Raw genomic sequence first — 24,201 nt, 5'->3', positions numbered from 1 at the left:
TGGCAAGGACTGGTGAAACCTTCACCACAGACCAGCAGCAGTCTGAAGGCCACTGTTTAGAAACCTCAGGAGACTTGTTTTGTAAGGCCCCTTCTGGCTCAGACATTCTAGGATTAAAATAAGGATCATTCGGACCTACTTTCCCTCTCAGTGTGTCAGTCCTCAAAATAGCTATTTGGATGCCGAGAACGGCCCTTCTGCACAAGCACCATGAGCTCCAATATTGGTGCCCTACCTGGCCTCACTCTTTGATTTTTTCAAATTTCTCTCTCCTTCTTACCCTGCTTGCCAAACTCCCACATCATCTCACCCCAACAAGCACACACGTACACCAATTCATCAAAATCACGTAGGGAAATCAGGGAATGCTTTTTAAGGATTTCATTAATGGCTTAATGACTTATAGTTTGATTTGTATATTAACATTCATGAAAACATTCTTAAGCCAAAGGATTGCATCTTTAGTGGTCATTTCCCACACAACGTAGAGAAATCCAAATTTTTTAAGTTCAGTAGGTAACTTACTAACTGCTAGTAGTCTAAATCTTCTCCCGGAGTGAAGAGGAAGAAGGCTGCCATAAAATTGTCCACACCCAGGGATCCTGTAAGCCACCCTTTAGACCCTACTGTAAAAATACACTTGACTAACGGTGCCTGGGTGGCTCAGTCGGTTAAGCGTCCGACTTCAGCCCAGGTCGTGATCTCACAGTTTGTGAGTTTGAGCCCTGCTTGGGGCTCTGTGCTGACACCCTGGAGCCTGCTTCGGAGTGTGTGTGTGTGTGTGTGTGTGTGTGTGTGTGTGTGTGTGTGTCTCTGATTCTCCGCTGCTTGCACTCTGTCTCTCAAAAATAAATAAATATTAAAAAAAAATTTTTTTTAAATACACTTGACTAGAAGCACTAAATTCTAGGACATTGAGACAATGGAGCTGCGGGAGAGGAAGTAGAGGCAGAGACCCGCCCCAGAGCGGGAGGGGCGAAGGAGAGGTCCGGGGGACAGCCCCCGCCCCACCCCGCGGCGAGCTGGCCCCGCCCCTCGCACGAGCCCCTTTTTAAAACGCGCGGGCGCGCCTTGCGCAGGCGCGGTGCCACTTAAACCTTAGTCGTGCCTGCGCCTTGGTGGTAGGATGGCGGAATTGGTCTCTTTTACGGTTCCCACCGAGAGTGACAAAACCTTGCTGGTGTGGGAGCTGAGTTCTGGACCCACGGCCGAGGCCTTGCATGTGAGCCGGGCCGGGAGGGAGGGAGGGAGGGAGACACCCCCAACTCCCCGTGACTGGGAGTCTCAGAGTCTGGCTTTGAGCGTCTCGCGCGCCTTGTAGTCTCCGCCGAGAGGAATCTTAGTTCTAGAAGGGACCTTTGCAGTCTCAGCCCCGACAGATTTTTGAGAGGTAACTCTCAACAGCCAGCACCTGTTGCCTTCTAATGCTTCTCGAATCCTAGGATTTCAGAGGGAAATCTTTTCAACGAAATGAGAAGTGCTTTGGGTTGCGTGTGCAGGAGGGCTTAGGGAATAGAAGGCAGTTTTGTTTCCTGGGCGTGAAATTTCATGCACTTACTTGGCGTGGGACCACCCCACAGCATTCTCTGTTCGCAGTATTCTCCCAGTTTGGCCTTCTGTATTCGGTCCGAGTCTTCCCAAACGCTGCAGTGGCCCGTCCTGGTTTCTACGCCATCATCAAGTTTTACTCAGCAAGGGATGCTCACAGAGCCCAAAAGGCATGCGACCAGAAGCAGCTTTTTCAGAATTCTCCAGTGAAGGTGGGTCCAAGTAGGAAATTCCTAACTCCACTGGGACTAAGTGTTGAATTCAGCAATAATAGACCAGGGTTGGTATACCACTGTGGTTTACAGAATGCTTTTATTTTATTTTTTTTTTATATATATTTTTTTATTTTTATTTTTTTTATTTTTTTTAATTTTTTTTTCAACGTTTATTTATTTTTGGGACAGAGAGAGACAGAGCATGAACGGGGGAGGGGCAGAGAGAGAGGGAGACACAGAATCGGAAACAGGCTCCAGGGTCCGAGCCATCAGCCCAGAGCCCGAGGCGGGGCTCGAACTCACGGACCGCGAGATCGTGACCTGGCTGAAGTCGGACGCTTAACCGACTGCGCCACCCAGGCGCCCTACAGAATGCTTTTAGATGCATTGCTACACTGATCCTCCGGTTTCCCTGGGTTTTTGGTTGTTTTGTTATGTTTGTTTTGTTTTCAGATGAAGAAACTCGAACTCAGGATAGTTAAGTGACTTACTTAAGGTTCATGACAGTAACTGGAAGGTAGAGGTCAAACCCAAACTTACTGATGTTCAACCCCGTGTCATTTTTTGGTGCCCTTAATTTAACAAAGCTTCACAAGAAGTCTCGTTTCTATTTACATTATGGGGATTAAAAAAAATTTTTTTAATAACGTTTTTATTCAGTTTTGAGAAACAGGGCATGAGCAGGGAAGGGGAAGAGAAAGAGGGAGACACAGAATCAGAAGCAAACTTCTAGGCTTTGAGCTGTCAGCTCAGAACCCGATGTGGGGCTCGAACTCATGAATCCTGAGATCGTGACCTGAGCTGAAGTCGGACACTTAACCGACTGAGCAACCCAGGCCCCCCTCTATTATGTGGATATAAAATGACAAACTCTTTCATCAGTTGTATTATAAAGGATGCTTCATCGTCATTATCATCGTCATCACTCCCAAACTGCCTATTCAGAACTCCCTTCAACTCCTGGGAAAATGGTTAAAACATTCTTTAATACACCACAGAAACTTTATTCCATACCAACATGCTGTCCATTTTGCTTTCCCAGAGCCCCAGAATTATATTTCATTATGAGCCTCAATTCAATCACCATTTCCTTATCAAGGGCCATGTCAACTCCTTTGAATAAGTTGAGTGAGGCTTAGATTGCCAAACCTTTCACTTTATAATTGTATGTTTTCATCAGCTTTCTCTAACTGGCTTCTTAATCTAGCTACTTCCTATGGACTTGACTGCCTATTCTTACCATATGCCCTTCCTTACTGATTTAATCTGGATCGAATCTAAGAATCCTTCTCAAATGTGACTCTGAGTATACTATCTCCACTTGTTCAACACTGTTTTCAATCCTGGCTCCACTCCCTATGATTGAAATGATCACCTGTCAGGCATTCCTTAGTTTGCAAGCTTCTAGCCTGTGAAAATGTCACCCAGCCACTCAGCTATTACAGATTATGAAATAATTACTTTGTATCAGTTGTGAGTAATGAGGTGTTTTTCTCTCATTGGACATTAAGACCATTTCACAAATGGATTTTGAGATTTCACAGCATAAAGCCCAAAGTCAATATATAGTTGACAGGAGAGAGCATTCATATTAAATTTCTTTATTTATTTAACACAGAGCCTTGGGTTACCACCCAACCCCCCCCACCCCCCCCCACCCCCCCCCCCCCCCGGCTGCTTACTGAAATTGTTGCCCAATTTACTTATGTGTTCCTTTATACTTTGGCAAGTACACATAGTTTCTGGTTGTTTGTTTGTTTGTTTACCTTTTATAAATACATATTTAAAAAGAACATATTAAAAAAATTTAATGTTTATTTAAAAAAAAATTTTTTTTAACGTTTATTTATTTTTGAGACAGAGAGAGACAGAGCATGAACAGGGGAGGGGCAGAGAGAGAGGGAGACACAGAATCTGAAACAGGCTCCAGGCCCTGAGCTGTCAGCACAGAGCCCGACGCGGGGCTCGAACTCACAGGCTGTGAGATCATGACCTGAGCCGAAGTCGGACGCTTAACCGACCAAGCCACCCAGGCGCCCCTAATGTTTATTTTTTTTTTTCAACGTTTATTTATTTTTGGGACAGAGAGAGACAGAGCATGAACGGGGGAGGGGCAGAGAGAGAGGGAGACACAGAATCGGAAATAGGCTCCAGGCTCTGAGCCATCAGCCCAGAGCCCGACGCGGGGCTCGAACTCACGGACTGCGAGATCGTGACCTGGGTGAAGTCGGACGCTTAACCGACTGCGCCACCCAGGTGCCCCCCTAATGTTTATTTTTGAGAGACAGAGTCAGAGCATGAGCGGGTGAGGGGCAGAGAGAGAGGGAGACACCTAATCGGAAGCAGACTCCAGGCTGTGAGCTGTCAGCACAGAGCCTGACACGGGGCTCGAACTCACAAACTGTGAGAATCATGACCTGAGCTGTAGTCGGATGCCCAACAGACTGAGCCACCCAGACGCCCCAAGAATAACATCTTACAGTAAAATCAAGGAAAGGCCTAAGGCATCTGAGAGCTTTTTTTCAGTAGCATGAAGGAAAACGGTTGCCAGCAAGAACTGTGGCAAGGTTATCTAAGGTGACAACTGTCTCTACCACTCAGGGGCTCAAGGCCCTTCTGAAGCTTCCTGGTTGCCCACAACAGCTCCACTCTGCCTCACCATTAGCCTGTGCTGTAGCACTCAACATTTAAAAGTTCATCTTCATTTCTCCTTCCTAGCAGGCAGCTTCAGTTGGAGAAAGTAATTTCACTTTTTTATCTACTCATCCATTCACTTAATCCATAGACCTGTGCTTGATTCTAGGAATGAGAAAAGAATAAAATATGGTTCCTTCAAGCACTTAAGGAACTGATAAACTAGTGATAGAGGAAGTTGCACAAACAAATCAATAAAGAGTTAATAATACTTTGACTTTATTTGAATTATTTGAATTTTTATGAATATACTAATATACTACACCCCACTTGAAATACATTTATTTTTTTTTCTTTAACGTTTTTTATTTATTTTTGAGACAGAGACAGAGCATGAACGGGGGAGGGGCAGAGAGAGAGGGAGACACAGAATTGGAAGCAGGCTCCAGGCTCTGAGCCATCAGCCCAGAGCCTGACGCGGGGCTCGAACTCATGGACGGCGAGATTGTGACTTGAGCCCAAGTCGGCCGCTTAACCGACTGAGCCACCCAGGCGCCCCGAAATAGACATTTAAAAAAAGAACTAGAGGATGTAAGAAATACACTGTAGTGTGTAAGTTACTTAGAGAGTTAACACTGGAGGTATTTGCATTCTCAAAGAAGCTTATTAAGGCAAATGAACCTCTTATTGTTTTATTTGCTTATAAAATTTACAGAAGTATGTATATTCCTTCTTCTAACAGGGGTTAGTAATTTGCAGGGGGTGGGTGCTGCTGATTCAGGTCCTACTCAGGTCCATGTTATCTGCTCTTGAGGTCATATTCTCAAACAGGAGCTACGGGATGAGACAGCAAAAAGTTTACTTCCCTTGCTTACCTACAGCCCTATAATTTGCTTCCAGAGGGCTTCCTTAGTTGCTTTCATCATCACTTTCAATATCAGAGATCACGAAAGCCGATTAATCAAGGGCCCTGGAAATGATGCAGAAAAGTCTATAGTGTAAAAATAGTACATAGCATTTTTTAGGGTTTATTAGGAGCTGATTTCTTAAAATGTTTCCAGTTTGATCTTCACAACCTCTCTATGAAATAGGTATTGATAAATCTCAGGTGTATCCAAAGGAAGCCTCTGTGTCAGGTTATGATATTTTCAGGTCTATTTCTTATGTCTTTAGGTTCGTCTTGGCACCAAACATACGGCGGTTTAACATCAGGCCCTTGCCCTAAACAGCTCCCAGTGCCAAGAACTGGCAAATTATTACTTTGGTTTCAATGGATGGTCAAAAAGGATCATCAAGGTAAACTTTATAGATTTTCTCTGACTAATTAGAATCATTTCAACACTGAAATTCTGGACTTCAGAGAGGAGAAAACTGGGTTGTGGGGAGATGTGAGAGGCCTCTAACTGGAAGTACCTGAGCCTGCCACCAAGAATTCATAATAATCTCAGTAACTTGGGTGGTGGTGTCCATGATCTTCTCCAGTGTTTGTATGGTGTATAATAAAAACCAATTGTCTTTATCCATTTGTAAGTCTTACTTGATTTTGAAGCTATAGGATACCTCCATTGTGGGCTGGGATTGCTGGACTTTAGTTTGCATTTTTTTTTTTTTTTTTTTTTTAGAGACAGAAGCAGATTGAAAGCGGGGGAGGGGCAGAAAGAGAGGGAGAGACAGAATCGGAAGCAGGCTCCAAGCTCTGAGCTGTCAGCACAGAGCTCGACACGGGTCCCGAACCCATGAACAGTGAGATCACGACATGAGCCGAAGTCGGAAGTTTAACCAACTGAGCCACCCAGCCGCCGCTGCTTTTGTTTTTAATAACAAAACATCTTGAGGCTTACATTCAGATCCAAGGAAGGACCTTCCATTTAAAATCCTAACAGCTCGGGGAGCCTGGGTGGCTCAGTCAGTTGAGCGTCCGACTTCGGCTCAAGTCATGATCTCACGGTCTGTGAGTTCGAGCCCCGCGTGGGGCTCTGTGCCAGCCGCTCAGAGCCTGGAGCCTGTTTCGGATTCTGTGTCTCCCTCTCTCTCTGCCCCTCCCCTGCTCATGCTCGCTCGCTCTCTCTCTCTCTCTCTCTCTCTCTCTCTCTCTGTGTCAAAAGTAAATAAACATAAAAAAAAAATAATAAAATCCTAACAGCTTCAGGATCTTTCTGACCTTGAAGAAAGGGCAAATGAAGATACTGTGCCACCACTTCAGAAGCAGAGCCTGAAATTCTTCTGTGCTTTAGAGGTGGTGTTGCCATCCTATGAGTGCCGGAGTCCCGGAGCTGGCATGGCCGAGGAGCCTTTGGATAACCTGGAGGAAGGTCCGTTTACAGTGGAGGTGGGGGTGGGGGTGGAGGGGAGGCAGAATCCCTCTTTCTCTCTAAAAACTCATCTTTTCAGATCCATCATCCAGCCCTCCCCCTTGCTAAGCTCCTAAAGCCCTAGGCAGAGTTTTTCTGGCCTACGGTACAGGCTTTTATCTCAGGCAATACCTGAAAGAACCTTTAACTTTAAAATTCTAAAGCTGACTTTCTGCCAAGAAGTTTAGGAGGAGGGAAGTAATGTTTTTCCCATTTTTGGTTAAGAATTCGCCTTGTGCTAAAATAGTCCTTCAAATACATATCTCTTGCAGCCTGCAGTGATCCCAGCAAAGTGATCATCTAAAGACTTAAATAAACTCTTGTGTGAATGTTGAGTCCTTTGCCTCCTATCAAAGGGCTGGAGTGTAAAGAGTCAAATACAGATGCCTAGAAAAGGTATTCCCATTGGTACTGTGTTTTCTCCCAGTGCCTACAGCACTTAGGCTTAGGGTTTTCCGGGAGGGGCAGGGCTGTTAGCAAGGCTAAGGGAGTAAGGCTCCCTTGGGTGATGCCCAGGAAGAGACCAGGCGGTCATGTGCACTACCACCGAACCTTTCTCCCCATGTGACTCCAGCCCTTGATGCACAGGAGAGTAGGGTCTGCAGTAGGGTCTGAAACTATAGTTTCCGCCTGTGCATTTGAAATCTACGAGCGATGTGAGATCTGTGCCACTTTCTTGGCTTGAGTCTCCCTTTTGGTACTTCCAAAACTTCTGGAGTAGATCAGGGCAGTGAAAATGTGCCCTGCCAGGATATACCTACAGCAGAGTCATTCAGCCTTGTGTTGTGCCTGCCCTTACTTGCTAAGATAATGAACGACGAATCATGGATGTATTTTCACCTTTACACATATAACCCCCAAATCAGTTATCATTCAGATAGGCATGTTAAATCCATTTGTTTTGGTTGGATGCAGGGCCATTATCATTTCTTATGAAAAGGCGGACAGTCCAGAAGCTTGCTATTCAGAAGGCTGTGTCAGATGCATTCCAGAAACTGTTGATTGTGATTTTAGGTAAGACTTACTTGATTGTCCTTGCAGTATATCAGTTTCAACGAGCAAATAAACTCATTTTGAAAAGTTAATTGGATGAAAACACTTCATGTTCTTTTATTCACCAAATGCTTTCAAAGCAGTAGTCTCAAACTTGTTCTTTGTGGCATTTGTGAGAAAAATGACCAAAAATATTTTTGTCCCCAGTATATAGATATACAGTGATTTACCTCTGTCCACACAGAAAGTGTTTGACCCAGTCTTCTTTCTTGATTGTTTGCTCATAACACAGAATACTATTGTGAGTATAAGCTTTGGGGGCACGTGTGTGGCTCAATCAGTTAAGCGTCCAATTGTTGATTTCAGCTCAGGTCGTGATCTCACGATTTGTGAGATTGAGCCCCATGTCGGGCTCTGTGCTGACAGCGTGGAGCTTGCTTGGGATTCTTTCCCTACCTCTCTCTCTGCCTCTCCCTGACTCTCACATGCCATGTGCTCTCTCTCTCAAAACAAAAAAAAAAAAACAAAAAACAAACAAACAAAAAAAAAACTTTGAAGCTTTGGACGTCTGGTGTTGAATCTTAGCTCTGTCTCCTAGATTTCTTATGCAATTTTAGGTTTTATAGTCAGATTTGAAGTATTTAATCTCTCTAAGCTGCAATTTCTCTATCTGCCAAGCAAAGGTAATAATTCAACTTACCTCATGGGGGATGAATTGTAAGAGCAAATGAGATGATGGAAAAGTTTAAAACTATCCCTGAAACATGGTAAGCAGAGAAAATATGTTAACTTGTTATCATCGTCTTCCTGTTGGAGAATTTATTAGATTATGTTTTTGGAATCCATTCAGCTTCAGTTTTTGTTTTTGGCACTGACCTATTGGGTGAATATGATTCTTATATTAGGGTCAGCTATATTTTTGTGAACCTTGAAAGTGGTCAGGCTATTGAATAGCATCGATTGTGTTCTCTATTGCGTTCTACAATGGTGTGAATGTTACAGGCTGTGCTCCAAGGGAACTTTATAATTAGTAATGAGTCCCCAAACAATCCCCCCCCACCCCGCCCTCGCCGCTTCACAGTCTTGCAGGCTTAGAGACTAAGAAAGCCTAGCTAAGTTTCAGAGGCCTTATTTGCCCATAAGAGTTGACCCTGGATTGGTCTCAGGCTTCCAGCCTGGACAGCTCTTGCAGTGAAAGTTGACTTCCCTGGTCATCAGGTAGAATCTCCATTAGCTGTCAATTCTGAGTAACAACCTTTAAGAACCAAACTAAACCTTTGGGTTGCTGACCTCTCCCTAACATGCTCTGGTATCCCTTGTACACGATCAAAATGTTGTAGCTGTACTTTGCCTTAAGGGGAATTGTATTGTCTATAAGGGACATGGGCCAGTTTCTGCCAATAAACTGTCCAAGCGCATTCTCTCCCTCCCCCTCCCCCTCCCCCTCTCTCCAAAGCATTGTTCATTGTATCTGGTGGGATTTTGTTTCCGGGGAGTAGACACTGGCCTTGTTTCTAATATGAAGTATCAGCTATAGTCCATGGTCTCTATTCCAGAACTCACACTGACCTCTACCTAATGCCTTACTGTCTAGTCATCTGATTTTGAACATTGTTGTTTCCATAGTTTTAACTTCCTGTGTCATTATTCGTTAGTTCCTATCTCTTAAGATGATAGCGTTTTTGAACCACACAGTCGTTAACTTCATGTGTATTTTTTCACACATAGTTATGATTAAAAACTGAAGTGTGAGATGAGAAAACTTCTAGGAAAATGCTTTTATTTTCTGCTTTTATAAATAAAAAGAATGTCTAGTTATTGGGTGCTATCATTGGATACAGCTAGTTTTAGAACAAGGAAAATTCTGAATTGATCTTGTTAACTTTATTGATTTTTTAAATGTTTATTTTTGAGAGAGTAAGCAGGGGAGAGGCAGAGAGAGGGGGACAGAGGATCTGAAGTGTGCTCTGGTGCTTACAGCAGAGACCCCAGTATGGGGCTTGAACTCATGAACCATGAGATCATGACCTAAGCTGAAGTCAGACGCTTAACTGACTGAGCCATCCAGGCGCCCTCTTTTTTTTTTTTTTTTTTTTCCAATCCTTATTCACTTTATTTCGGAAAGTGGTAAAATAGCTGTGGAATACAGACCCTGTGAAGAGATCACAGATGCCAGTACTGAAGACGAGCTACAGGATTTAATTCAAGTATGTGGAGATTAAAGTTCAGGGGTGACATAGCCACTGTAGCCATAATGTAAAGCAACCAGCAGAATTTGGAAGACTTTGGCATTAGCTCTATCATCCTTTGGGAAATGTGAAACTCAGAAACTGCTTTTGACTGCAGGGGATTTCTGGGGCTTTTCCTGAAGTCCTAACCCTTGGCTCTGACCCCTTATTTGAAATTTGGAGAGCAAATTTCATCAGAGCACTCCCACAGTTGTGGACATAGGAGAGGACACAAGCCTTTTAGAGCTCCCCTCAAACAGAATCTCAAGGATTTGGGAACAGAGTAACTATGGCCTTAAAAGTGATTATACTACAGCGTTTGAAACCATTATGTCATTCAAATAGGATGTGTCACCCAGATGTTGGCATCTCATATATATCTTGCATGAATATCTTGCTGAAGAACTTTTCTGTAAATCACTCACGTGGATGCCCTGAATTAGGGATTAAGTTGCCAAAATAATTTGTTTTTTTTTTTTTAATATATGAAATTTATTGTCAAATTGGTTTCCATACAACACCCAGTGCTCATCCCAAAAGGTGCCCTCCTCAATACCCATCACCCACCCTCCCCTCCCTCCCACCCCCCATCAACCCTCAGTTTGTTCTCAGTTTTTAACAGTCTCTTATGCTTTGGCTCTCTCCCACTCTAACCTCTTTTTTTTTTTTTCCTTCCCCTCCCCCATGGGTTTCTGTTAAGTTTCTCAGGATCCACATAAGAGTGAAATCATATGGTATCTGTCTTTCTCTGTATGGCTTATTTCACTTAGCATCACACTCTCCAGTTCCATCCACGTTGCTACAAAAGGCCATATTTCATTTTTTCTCATTGCCACGTAGTATTCCATTGTGTATATAAACCACAATTTCTTTATCCATTCATCAGTTGATGGACATTTAGGCTCTTTCCATAATTTGTTTGGCTATTATTGAGAGTGCTGCTATAAACATTGGGGTACAAGTGCCCTTATGCATCAGTACTCCTGTATCCCTTGGATAAATTCCTAGCAGTGCTATTGCTGGGTCATAGGGTAGGTCTATTTTTAATTTTCTGAGGAACCTCCACACTGCTTTCCAGAGCAGCTGCACCAATTTGCATTCCCACCAACAGTGCAAGAGGGTTCCCGTTTCTCCACATCCTCTCCAGCATCTATAGTCTCCTGATTTGTTCATTTTGGCCACTCTGACTGGCGTGAGGTGATATCTGAGTGTGGTTTTGATTTGTATTTCCCTGATAAGGAGCGACGTTGAACATCTTTTCATGTGCCTGTTGGCCATCCGGATGTCTTCTTTAGAGAAGTGTCTATTCATGTTTTCTGCCCATTTCTTCACTGGGTTATTTGCTTTTCGGGTGTGGAGTTTGGTGAGCTCTTTATAGATTTTGGATACTAGCCCTTTGTCCGATATGTCATTTGCAAATATCTTTTCCCATTCCGTTGGTTGCCTTTTAGTTTTGTTGGTTGTTTCCTTTGCTGTGCAGAAGCTTTTTATCTTCATAAGGTCCCAGTAATTCACTTTTGCTTTTAATTCCCTTGCCTTTGGGGATGTGTCGAGTAAGAGATTGCTACGGCTGAGGTCAGAGAGGTCTTTTCCTGCTTTCTCCTCTAAGGTTTTGATGGTTTCCTGTCTCCCATTCAGGTCCTTTATCCATTTTGAGTTTATTTTTGTGAATGGTGTGAGAAAGTGGTCTAGTTTCAACCTTCTGCATGTTGCTGTCCAGTTCTCCCAGCACCATTTGTTAAAGAGACTGTCTTTTTTCCATTGGGTGTTCTTTCCTGCTTTGTCAAAGATGAGTTGGCCATACAAAGATTACAGCTTTGTAGTAGAGGCTAAAGTCTGGGATTATGATGCCTCCTGCTTTGGTCTTCTTCTTCAAAATTACTTTGGCTATTTGGGGCCTTTTGTGGTTCCATATGAATTTTAGGATTGCTTGTTCTAGTTTCGAGAAGAATGCTGGTGCAATTTTGATTGGGATTGCATTGAATGTGTAGATAGCTTTGGGTAGTATGGACATTTTGACAATATCCTTCCAATCCATGAGCAGGGAATGTCTTTCCATTTCTTTAAATCTTCTTCAATTACCTTCATAAGTTTCCTATAGTTTTCAGCATACAGATCTTTTACATCTTTGGTTAGATTTATTCCTAGGTATTTTATGCTTCTTGGTGCAGTTGTGAATGGGATCAGTTTCTTTATTTGTCTCTCTGTTGCTTCATTGTTAGTGTATAAGAATGCAACTGATTTCTTGATTTCTGATACATTGATTTTGTATCCTGCAACTTTGCTGAATTCATGTATCAGTTCTAGGAGACTTTTGGTGGAGTCTATCGGATTTTCTTTTGGCTTCCAGTAGCATGATAAATAGTTCTCCATCCCCTCACTCTCAATCTAAAGGTGTCCTCAGGTCTAAAATGAGTCTCTTGTAGACAGCAAATAGATGGGTCTTGTTTTTTTATCCATTCTGATACCCTATGTCTTTTGGTTGGCGCATTTAATCCATTTACATTCAGTGTTATTATAGAAAGATACGGGTTTAGAGTCATTGTGATGTCTGTATGTTTTATGCTTGTAGCGATGTCTCTGGTACTTTGTCTCACAGGGTCCCCCTTAGGATCTCTTGTAGGGCTGGTTTAGTGGTGACAAATTCCTTCAGTTTTTGTTTGTTTGGGAAGACCTTTATCTCTCCTTCTATTCTAAATGACAGACTTGCTGGATAAAGGATTCTCGGCTGCATACTTTTTCTGTTTAGCACACTGAAGATCTCGTGCCAATTCTTTCTGGCCTGCCAAGTTTCAAAAGAGAGATCAGTCACGAGTCTTATAGGTCTCCCTTTATATGTGAGGGCACGTTTATCCCTTGCTGCTTTCAGAATTTTCTCTTTATCCTTGTATTTTGCCAGTTTCACTATGATATGTCGTGCAGAAGATCGATTCAAGTTACGTCTGAAGGGAGTTCTCTGTGCCTCTTGGATTTCAATGCCTTTTTCCTTCCCCAGTTCATGGAAGTTCTCAGTTATAATTTCTTCAAGTACCCCTTCAGCACCTTTCCCTCTCTCTTCCTCCTCTGGGATACCAATTATGCGTATATTATTTCTTTTTAGTGTATCGCTCAGTTCTCTAATTTTCCCCTCATACTCCTGGATTTTTTTATCTCTCTTTCTCTCAGCTTCCTCTTTTTCCATAACTTTATCCTCTAGTTCACCTATTCTCTCCTCTGCCTCTTCAATCCGAGCTGTCGTCGTTTCCATTTTGTTTTGCATTTCGTTTAAAGCGCTTTTCAGCTCCTCGTGACTGTTCCTTAGTCCCTTGATCTCTGTAGCAAGAGATTCTCTGCTGTCCTCCATACTGTTTGCAAGCCCAGCGATTAATTTTATGACTATTATTCTAAATTCACTTTCTGTTATATTATTTAAATCCTTTTTGATCAGTTCATTAGCTGTTGTTATTTCCTGGAGATGCTTCTGAGGGGAATTCTTCCGCTTGGTCATTTTGGGTAGTCCCTGGAGTGGTGAGGACCTGCAGGGCGCTTCCCCTGTGCTGTGGTGTATAACTGGAGTTGGTGGGCGGGGCCGCAGTCCGACCTGATGTCTGCCCCCAGCCCACCGCTGGGGCCACAGTCAGACTGGTGTGTGCCTTCTCTTCTCCTCTCCTAGGGGCGGGATTCACTGTAGGGTGGCGTGGCCCATCTGGGCTACTTGCACACTGCCAGGCTTGTGATGCTGGGGATCTGGCGTATTAGCTGGGGTGGGTAGGCGTATTAGCTGGGGTGGGCAGGAGGGGCAGGCTTAGCTCGCTTCTCCTTAGGTGATCCACTTCAGGAGGGGCCCCTCTTCTGTGGGCCTCTCATCTGCGCTTGGCTCCGGAGACTCCGTTCTGCTAATCCTCTGGCGGCTTTCTGGGTTATTTAGGCAGGTGTAGGTGGAATCTAAGTGATTAGGTCCCAAGTTTAAATGTCAAATCTTTCCAAAGAAATTGGAAACTGCCCAACCGCAGGAGAAGAGCCTAGACGAGGTTGAGAGTGTGGGGAAAAAGTTCCTGAGAGTGAACAAGGTCATCAAGGGCCCAAAGGGCATACGGAAAAGGCACTTAAAAGAACTGAGACGTCAGAACATCCAGAGGAAACAGAACGCCCAGCCGTCTGTGGAGAACATGGCCAAGGAAAGAAGGCTCAGGAGACCATCCCCAGGGGAGCTTCACGTGGCGCACAGGCCCAGCAAATTAGTGGGAAGCTCCTTCAATACAGAGCCTTCGTTCGTAGAGGAGCACAAGGCAGCGGTCTCTTCTTTCCTGAAGCAATACTCTTTGGGCAGGCCTTCTGCCACCCCCGCTCTAAAATCCCCACCTGACGTGAAAAAAAAAAATCAAAAGACTTCATGTACAGCGTTTTTGTTTTAGAAGATGCAAATGCTAGAGTTAGAAATATGAAGGCTTTCGGGCCAGCCTCACACCCCAGAAAAACACACCGCTTTCATAAAAGTCGCTCCCATGTGGTCCACAGAACACCCTAGGCCAAACTGAATCGAAAGTCCAGAAAGGAAAGTTCACTCAGTAATAGACAGCTGCTTGCAAAGAGGCCTCCATCCTCTGCAGTCAGGAGCCTCATAAATTCCCCTTCACGAGAGGATTTTTCATCTCCGGGAGAACTGAGTCCTCAGAAAAATCCTTTTCCAGAATTATTTGCTCCTTCAGGAACTTACAGAGAAAACACTACTGCAGAGAACGCTACTGCCCAAAATGTTTCTGACGAAAATATTTCTACAGGAAACACTACTGTGCCAGCACAAACCCTCCCTGAATTCACAAACCGTAAGAATCTTTCCACTGCTAATTCTACTGTTACTGCAGACAACTCTATGCCGACCGTTAAACAAACCAATGATACACAATGGGAATACCACAATGCGGGCACTGGCTTGCCCCCAAAAGCCACAGGCTTCACTGTGTCAAAGGTGATCTGTTTGAAATTCCGTTAAACCAGCAGCTACAGTCCCTCATCCCCAACAATGACGTGAGAAGCCTCATTTCTCATGTTATCCGGACTTTGAAAATGGACTGCTCCGAGACCCACATGCAGCTGGCCTGTGCCAAGCTCATCTCCAGAACAGGCCTCCTGATGAAGCTTCTCAGCGAGCAGCAAGAAGTAAAGGTGTCCAAGGCAGAGTGGGATACGGACCAATGGGAAAATGAGAACTATATCAGTGAGAGCACAGAAGTCCAGAGTGAACAGAGAGGGCAGGAGTCAAGGGAGGTGAGGATAAATCCCAAAATGTGGGGTCTCGACATTTAGGTGGTTTAGGACATGGACCCAAGCACAAGGACCAGGGGCTCCTAGTCCGGGTCTTGTCTTGGCCACATAATTTTGCCTAAGGCAATGATCTGCCACTTTGCTCATTCAGGAAACAGTGCCGCTGTTCCCAGAGTAGACAAAAAGAGGACCTAACATACAAGATACATAAATTCTTGAAGAAAATGCTAATGATTAAGATTACATATCACATTAGATTTGGTATATTCCTTAAGAACCTATAAGCGATTCATCGGAAAGAATGGGGTTTTAGAGTCGTTAAAGAATAGTTAACTTTCATCCTATCTCTGTTTTCTAAAAACATTGTTCTTTCCCTTTTTTTAGCTCACAAAAGAAGTTCCAGGCTATGGCTATAACAACAAACTCATCTTGGCAATATCTGTGACTGTAGTAGTGATGATTTTGATCATAGTTTTCTGTCTCATTGAGGTAAGGACAACAATTAATTCAGATTCCCAGACTATATTCCTTCTTTATAATAGATTCAGAACCCACAAACTGAAAATCAAAGCCACTTTCCCACCTATCACGACCTGATATCCCTCTTCAGTCTGGAGGAAGGAGATAGGCTTTGTCCTTTCATTGCAAAGTATATTCCAGGGATTTTAAAAGGAACCCCACTGCCGGGAGACATCTGTGGATTGTAACCAAGATAACAAGCCATTAGCTTGTTCTGAGACATTAGGTCTAAGAAGGCCACAGTTGACACGATAGTAAAATTTCTTCAACTCAAAAAAATTATGTCGATTCGATGCACTCACCAGTCATCCTCCTCCTACCACTGATTTCTTTCCTCGTTGGCTAAAATGGTGAGAGAGAAATAGTCTTCACCTTCATGGAGCTATCAGTCATCTCGGAAGAAAGGGCATGGCTTAGAGATAAAAGTGTCATCTTGTTGATTAATTAGATGTACCTACAGCTCTCTCCTCCACTTCGCAAGGCATTGTGTAGACAGGTTCAGTTAAAACCCTGCAGCTAAAATCCTGCATCAGGCTACTCAAAGCTTGTCATAATTACAGTTGCCTATTCCTGGAGCTTGCCTGTTTACCTTTTATTCAATTATGTATGAATTGAATATATATTCAATATATTTATTCAAATATACATATGCTTATTATATATATATGTATATGTATATATATATATATGTATATATATGTATATATATATATATATACATATATATATATTGCCATCTGTCATGGCAACCCTCCATTTCAGCCAAAGCAGCCCCCCACCATCCCCTAGTCAGACCATGCCCATTCCTACTTTTGTTGGTGACTTTGCCCACTTGAAATTCCTTTATTTCACTCTGCTGGTGGAAGTCCCATGAGCCTTCAAAAGCCAACTCGAGTTCATCTTTCTTCACAAAGCCTTCCCCGAATACTGTAATACTCCTGGACCTAGTCCTTCTGTGAGATTGTCACCATTTCTTAGGGTCTACAGTGACGCATTCCCCTCCCCTGATAACAAAAATATGCTAAACAGTTTGTTAAAAGGCAGCTCCTCAAGAGAGAAATATCAAGGTCATGGATCAGAGCAGAGATATGTAAGGCTTCCTGGTCTCTCAGACTCGAGTAAAGCCTGACTGGATGTATTAACTGCTAAGGAGAAACATGTCTGTCTTCTGGAGGGTTGGTCAGTAGTAAAGGCATAGAAATGGTGAGGAAGAGACCAACATGGGCAGTGCCCACCTAGCCTTGCCTAAGAGTAGAGATGGCACCTCAGGCAGCAGATGAGAGTCAGGCCCACCAGCCGGGCTGTGCCCGCGGGGCAGATGGATGGATCTAGCTACCTCAGTCCTTTCCATTAAACACTGGATTCAGCTAATTACTTTTCTTCCACTTCTCTTCTCACCAAATAGCCTTCTGATTATACTTCAGCGTGCCACAGAGGCCTGTCTCCACAGGAGGTAATGCCCAATCATGTAGACACAGATGCCCTATCTATGGAACGGATGTTTTCCTTATTGTCAAGTCTTGACCTGACATTCTGATTTTGATCAATCCTGTGACATTGGTGAGGTGATATTGCCTCCATGTAGAAAGAAGTGCGTTCTCTCTTGATGAGATCAGGGTCTGATTTCTCAGCCTAAGAGCCTAGGAACTAGCGTGGGGTCAGCTTACCATGACCTCTGGGAAGAGAAATCATTGGCCATTGTCCAGTCAGTACTCTGCATCTTGAGGTGGCCTGCAGCCTTTTGCTTTTGGGGAAGTTCTATAAACTCCTATTGCTGTTTTAAATTCCTATGTGGTTTAACCTTGTGTGTATATTTTTTTATGTGGTTTCATTATTTCCTCTCCCTACTTAGATGATACACTTTTTGAGGTCAGAGACCATGCAGTTTTTTTCCTGTAGTGGACAATAATGATGTTCAAAGGAAGAGATGAGGCATTGTGTCAATTTCACAAGGAGGAATAATGCAACCTAATATTTATGTGAAGTAGCCTACAGAGTCCAGCAATAGACAGATCCGTGGGTGACTAGGACTTTTGAAATGTTACCTTTTAGAGGCGCCTGGGTGGCTCAGTTGGTTAAGCGTCCTACTTTGGCTCAGGTCATAATTTCATGGTTCAGGAGTTCGAGCCCTGTGTTGGGCTCTGTGCTGACAGCTCAGAACCTGGAGCCTGCTCTGGATTCTGTGTGTGTCTCTCTCTCTCTTTGCCCCTCTCTCACTCTTACTCTCTCTCTCTGTCACTCTCAAAAATAAATAAACATTGAAATGTTACCTTTTAGTATTCAAATCAGTGGACGAAAATAAATAAATGGTAGTAGAACAACTGCTTAATTATTTGGGAGGAAAATAACAACAGATCCCTATTTCTCACCTTAAAAAAACATATTTCAGTCAATGTAAAAAAAGAGAAACAAGAACCCGCCCAAGTATTAGAAGAAAATAGAATCAATACTTTTATGATCTTGTGGTGAGAAAAAGCTTTGTGACCTGATACCACATGCAGAAACATTTGATAGATTTGATCGTCTTGTCTGATTTATGCTTGGAATAAACCAGACATCTGATTTAATCCCCACAGTCCTGTGAGGATGATATCACCATCCTTCTTTCATACATAGAAGGGGATCAGCTTAAGGCCCCTGTGGCAAAACCCAAAGCAGAACCCAGCTGTGCCTGCAGTCAGCCTGTCTCCTATCCCACGGTTCCGTCTCCTTCACGATAAAAACACTGACAAATATTTGAAACATTGAAATTCAGTGAAAGCCCTTGAAAGGATGAATATATCTCATATGAAGAGAGTTTTATAAATCAACAGGAAGAGGACAAACAATCCAGGGGATCAAGGGGGCAAGGACTACGATGAACAGGAGGGTGTGGACAGTCCGTCACCATATCTGCCTCATGGCTTATGGGACATGGGTCTTGTTAACAAGGCCTTTTCGCCTCATGGTATAAAAACAGTCTCTGATATTTTCTTCTGTACTCTTATAATATTTGTTGTGATTTATTTATTTTTAATCTGTATGGAATCTGTGTGGTGTTTTGGTACGGTCGAGGTAGGGGATCTAACTTTTTTCCCTTACGTAAAGATCCAGTTACTTTAAAATCTTTTATTGAATGGTTCATTCTTTCTTCATGGATCTAAAATACTATTTTTATCTGGACTCTATTCTATCAATCTGGTTTTCTTTTCCTGTATCAGTATCACGCTACATACTTAACTGCAGTTGCTCCGTAAGAACGTATTTTAATGTCTGCTCTGTGATCTTCTTTTTCATACAGTTTGTAGCTATGCTTGCACATTTTCTCTACCAAATGTCAGCTGGCCAGTTTTTGTTTAAAAAACTGTCTTGGGATTTGAATGGGATTGCCTTGACTTTGTAGGTTAATTTGAAGGGAACTGACATCTTTACACTATTCTGGGAAAATAGTGTCTCACATCATGTATTCGTTTCTTCTTAATGTCCTTCAGAAGAGCTTTAGTGTTTTCATCTCATAGGTCTTACCCATTCTTTGCTAAGTTTATTCCTAGGTACTTTATGCCTTTTTATTGATCATTGTAAATGGGATAATTCTTCCGTTTTTTGATTAATTATTTATGGAACATAGGAAAGTCATTGAGGTTTACATGTTGATCTCTTGATTTTATATCTAGCCATCTTACTGAATTCTCATATTTCTTCCAATAAAATTTTAGTTGATTCTCTTGGGCCTTTTAGTTTGTCTGTAATTTCGTATGCAAATACGTCTTAGTTCTTCCTTTCCACCACTCCATTTTTTCCCAGTGCATCAGTTAGGACCTCCTCAACACCAATGAATAGAAGCAGTGATAACACACATCCTACTCTTGTCCTTGACTTTAAAACAGTGCTGCTGTTTAGGTTTCTGGTAGACACTTTTCTTTTCCTCCTCCCAAGAATTTTTATTAGGAATTATCTGTCGAATGTTATCTGAGACAGTCAGTAAAACGTATTACCAGCTGCACACAAGTTAGGTGTTATTGAAGAGTCAAAGGACTATTAAACAAATTCCTGTCCTAGGAAAAGTTATCCTCTCACTGGGTAGAGAAGACCTAAAATGCAAAGGAATGAATAAAGATTTGGAGGGAGTGGTTATTGTGATGGGTAACTGTGATCATGTTTTCTTCCAAAACAGATTTGTTATCATAGAGCAGCAGCCAAGGAAGGTAAAGAAGGAAGCTCAAGGTAAATATTAGTCTGGCAATCGTTAAAGTAGAATTTTAGAACTAGATTTTCAAACTCATCTATTTCAATCCCCTTGTTTTACAGCCAGGAAATCACCAAAGGCAGAAAGAATACATATTTGGCCTAATGCTTTGCCTGGATCCAGCAAAGTTAGCTGCCCAGCCAAACCCGAGTTAGAATGGGACTGGCACAGAGCACCTGCTCACTAGACCTTTAAAGAAAGATCGTGGGGGGACGGGGGTGGAAATGTTCAGACCCGTTGCTGCTGGCGGTGGGCATCGGGCCTGGCCACAGACCTTCTCAGAGGCTCTGGAGAAGGGATAGGGAGGGCCAAAAGTCGTGGGGTGAAGGGGCTAGTCTTCAAGCATGATGGAAGGTGGAATACATGAGTCCGTCCTATAGAGTGGGGGGGAGACTTCCTTCTTCCTCCTTCTGGTTTTCGAGGCCCCGCTCTCCATTCCCTTTATCCAGACCCAATAGAATTTGAACTGGGAGAGACCTTAGATAATCATTTATCTCTTCCTTTTATAATAATGAGATGGAGAAGGAGAAAAGGAAGATGTCTTGCCGGACGGTTGTATCACTAGTACCACTAGAACCAGAAAGAAGATGGTTCCTTTCCAGTTGGGCATGTCTCTGACTACACTGTTCTTGGGCTGTGAACTGCATTTTATGTCACAACTCAGTGCACACATACCGTATAGACATAAGTCCCTTCTAAAACAAACTTACCATACACTCTGATTCTTTCTGTTCTGTTTTTTTTTAAGTTTATTATTTATTTGGTGGGGGGGTGGTGGAGCAGAGAGAGAGAGAGAGAGAATCCCAAGCAGGTTCTACACTATCAGCACAGAGCCAGACACAGGGCTCAATGTCACAATCTGTGAGATCATCACTTGAGGCAAAATCAAGACTTGGGCTGCTCACCTGACTGAGCCACCCAGGTACCCCCTATTCCGTTTGTATGCAAAAAGAGTATTTTGTGTTTTAGCGCTAGCCGTGTGTTTTAAGGTGATTTCACGACCCACTCCCTCATCTGCCTGCAGTGTGACAGTCAGTGAGCTAGATAACTGCTGGTTGGACTCAGGCATTCACTCGGTGCGATTCATCTCGTAAGGTAAAGCAGCTAGGAAAATGGAAACACCTCCCCACCCGCCAGCAAATGATGCCTGGGAGGCTAAGCCTGGCGGGGACGGATGTAAAATGCTTCTGGAGAGAGTTAGGTGCTTCTGCCGTGTGGTCACCCAGTTTGTTGACTGCACAAGGGCACTTGGCCAAGGGCCAGAAGGGGAGCAGGGTGAAAATCCTGCCTATACTTCATGTCAAGTTACATACAAAGGTCTCCCAGGGACACTGTGGGGCCATTATGGACAGACACAGGACAATTCTGAAAGCCCAGCATGTATGGAATTATTTCTGAGATCCCAGGTCTGTGTTGATTTTGCTTGCTAATAAGACTAGAGAAATACATTGTGAGAGGCATGGAAAATGGTACGAATCACTAATTGTCTGTGTGTGTGTTTCCTTCAAGGGGCTTCTTTGGATCTCTGCTGCGTAAGAGATGCTCAAAGGAAAGTGACAGTCAGGTAAATCTGAGGAGGATAAAGTACCGTGGCTGGAGAAGGCAGGGGAAACGGACCTAACATTGTCCTTTCTGTTTTCTAGGAGGGCTTTTTCTGGAGAAGGCGGCCACTTTGGCTTAGGGACATGTACAGACCTCTCAATGCCACACGCAAGAAAAACATGGCACAGAAGCTACACGACAAGGATTCTTCTCATTAAGATGAGATTTTCCACATGGAACTAGGGTACGTGATTGGGGAAGATTTTCTCTAAAATGAGGCAATTATGAAGAGTTGAATTGTTCCTTTCGAGAGTCAAAGCCTTGGCATTCTTCTCCTTTTCCCAGGGAGGCTGGCAAAGCCACAGCAGAGAAGGCCACAGATTCCACTACTGAAGAGCTGGGTGACGAGAGTGAGACACTATGTGAGGTTGTCACAGAGTGAACGCCGTCCTGCCTCAGGCCACCTACAAAGTTTACTTTCCGATACTCGCTTCTCAGCATTGCTTATAAAATACTTTTTCTTCTCATATTGAAATGTATAAATCCATAACCAATTCTAGCCACGTGGTAAGGAACTAAAACGTAAACAGTTCAGAATTTATCTACAGACAACAGGGGCCACGGGCGAGAGAAGCAGGACTGAAGCCAGAGTCCCTCGTGGTAGCCAGGATTTCCGCAAGACACAAATGGGCAAAGTAGGGTGAATGGGGCGTCTTTCCCTCATTTCCCTGATACAGTCAGTCTCTGGAAACCGGACAACGTATCTTCAAGGGGCTTAGACTATTAAGTTCATTCACAGCTTATTCTGGTGCTCTCTCCCCTGGCTCACCAAATACCAGTTACTCACAACGCGCTTGACCCCCTGCCCGTAGAGGATCATCTCTTTCTGGCCCCTCCGTGAGGTCTTTGGGGTTGCCAGAGTATTTGGATCGCTGAGCCTACCTCCACTGTCGGGCTGAGGCCTGTCTGTCTTCCCAAGAGCTCAAACTCAGACACAAAATGTGTAGCGGGAAGTAGGGTGTTCCTCAACCTTACAAGCTAGTAGACAATTCCCATTGGGTTTTTGTGTTTGTTTTCTTTAAAAAAAAAAAAAGTCCCCACCCTCAGAGAGCTAGCAGGGAGATGCTGGAGGGTTAGAGTAAAGAATGTGTGAGAGCAGTAATCACCCAGGACTGCCCTGCTCAGGCCTTTATTTCAGAAAACTTATTGGTGGGGGCACTTCCTGTTCACCTGTACCACACTAGCCTCTGCTGACCCCACTGAGGGTCGGATGCGTGCGGCTGGGCTCTCTCCAGTTCAGCCCAGCACCGCACCTACCACTGCTTTCCTACCCAGCTCGGATCAGGGCTGCACGATTCCAAGAGATAATGCAGCACAACGTGCAGAAGACGCAAACATCCCTCCACTTCTGCAGAGGAGGGCGTTAACCAGTCACATTTGGGATGTTGGGAGGAGTCGGGGTGCCTGGGTGGCTCCGTCCGTTGAGCATCCGACTTTGGCTCAGGTCATGACCTCATGGTGTGGGAGTTTGAGCCCTGCATTGGGCTCTCTGCTGTCAGCACAGAGCCCACTTCAGATCCTCCGTCTCCCTTTCTCTCTGTCCCTCCCCCCAGCTCACACACTGTCTCTCAAAAATAGATAAACATTAAAAATAATGAAGTCATCTATACTTTCTGAGTAAATGAATGACAGATTTTAGAAAAAGGACGTCGAGTCAAAATACAGTAGTGAATAAAAGAAATCCTGAACGAACAAGGTTTGATCATCTCTTTTCTTAATGTCTGTTTATTTTGAAAGAGAGCAAGGGGGGAGGGGCAGAGAGAGAGGGAGAGAAAGAGCCCCAAGCGGGCTCCGTGCTCAGTGTGGAACCCGATGCGAGGGACTCGATCTTACGACCGTGAGATCACAGCCTGAGCTGAAATCAAGAGTCGGATGCTTAACCGACTGAGCCACCCAGGCGCCCCTGACAATCTCTTTACATGCCCCCAAATAAATGCTGGTGGCTTAGCGATAGGTGATGGAATATGGCACCAACCGCTGGCCACCAACAGAGTCCCCCGAGGGGACAGTAGGACTGGGGCACAGCCCAGCAGATTTGGCAGGGTTGGTAGGAACGGTTCCAAGCGGAGTGATTGGCCCATCAGTGCCTCTTCGGCTCTATTAGTTTGCTGCTGCTGGGCAAGGACACCTGTTCTCCGGGTGCCTGCTCCCGTTCCCCCAGCGTTTTAGTGAGAATGGCCCCCAAGTGTCTGTCTCGGTGTGGTGACTTCAGTGAGCCAACAAATAACTGTGTTGAAAGCACAAGACTAGAGAGTAACAGTAATCGGAAGCAGCGGCAGCAGCTAGTTCACTATTTGCTTACTTGGTGTCAAGGCCTGGGTTGGGCGTGTTGCAGTCTTAATTTCGCCCAACAGTCCGTGAAAACATACTTTATTATCCCCATCTGGCAGATAAGGGGACAGGGCTTAAAGGATGTAGGTAACCTGTTCAGGTGCCCAAAGCCGCAAATCCAAAACTGCCAGGTAGGGGTTTAATCCAGGCCTGTTAACTCCAAAGCCTGCTGACGGTTATACTGCCCTGCTGCAGGGTGCAGGGGTACAGAGACGTCTAAGCCATGGTTACCATCAAAGAATCAATAATTAGAACGATGAGGATGGTGGCAGCTACTGTTTGTTGAGCACCTGCTTTGAGCCAGGCGCAGT

General features: G+C 44.0%; 1 protein-coding gene across 1 annotated transcript; it reads left to right on the top strand.

Moving 5' to 3' along the window:
- The first annotated feature begins 48 nt into the window (after window positions 1-48).
- Window positions 49-22,028, top strand: LOC147574447 (RAD52 motif-containing protein 1-like). Its single transcript, XM_086685547.1, is given in 11 exon segments — window positions 49-1,222; window positions 1,581-1,760; window positions 5,571-5,693; window positions 6,541-6,709; window positions 7,664-7,760; window positions 9,861-9,948; window positions 15,598-15,702; window positions 19,886-19,935; window positions 21,467-21,521; window positions 21,601-21,743; window positions 21,845-22,028. Coding segments are annotated over 10 exon segments (1,080 nt in total). The 5' UTR covers window positions 49-1,126; the 3' UTR covers window positions 21,718-21,743; window positions 21,845-22,028.
- The last annotated feature ends 2,173 nt before the right edge of the window (window positions 22,029-24,201 follow it).

This window comes from Puma concolor, chromosome E1 (assembly GCF_028749965.1).
Source record: "Puma concolor isolate L17-30 chromosome E1, mPumCon1.1.hap2, whole genome shotgun sequence".
Lineage (NCBI taxonomy): Eukaryota > Metazoa > Chordata > Mammalia > Carnivora > Felidae > Puma > Puma concolor.
Note: the sequence above shows the minus strand (reverse complement) of the source record. Positions and strands in the feature narration are given on the sequence as shown.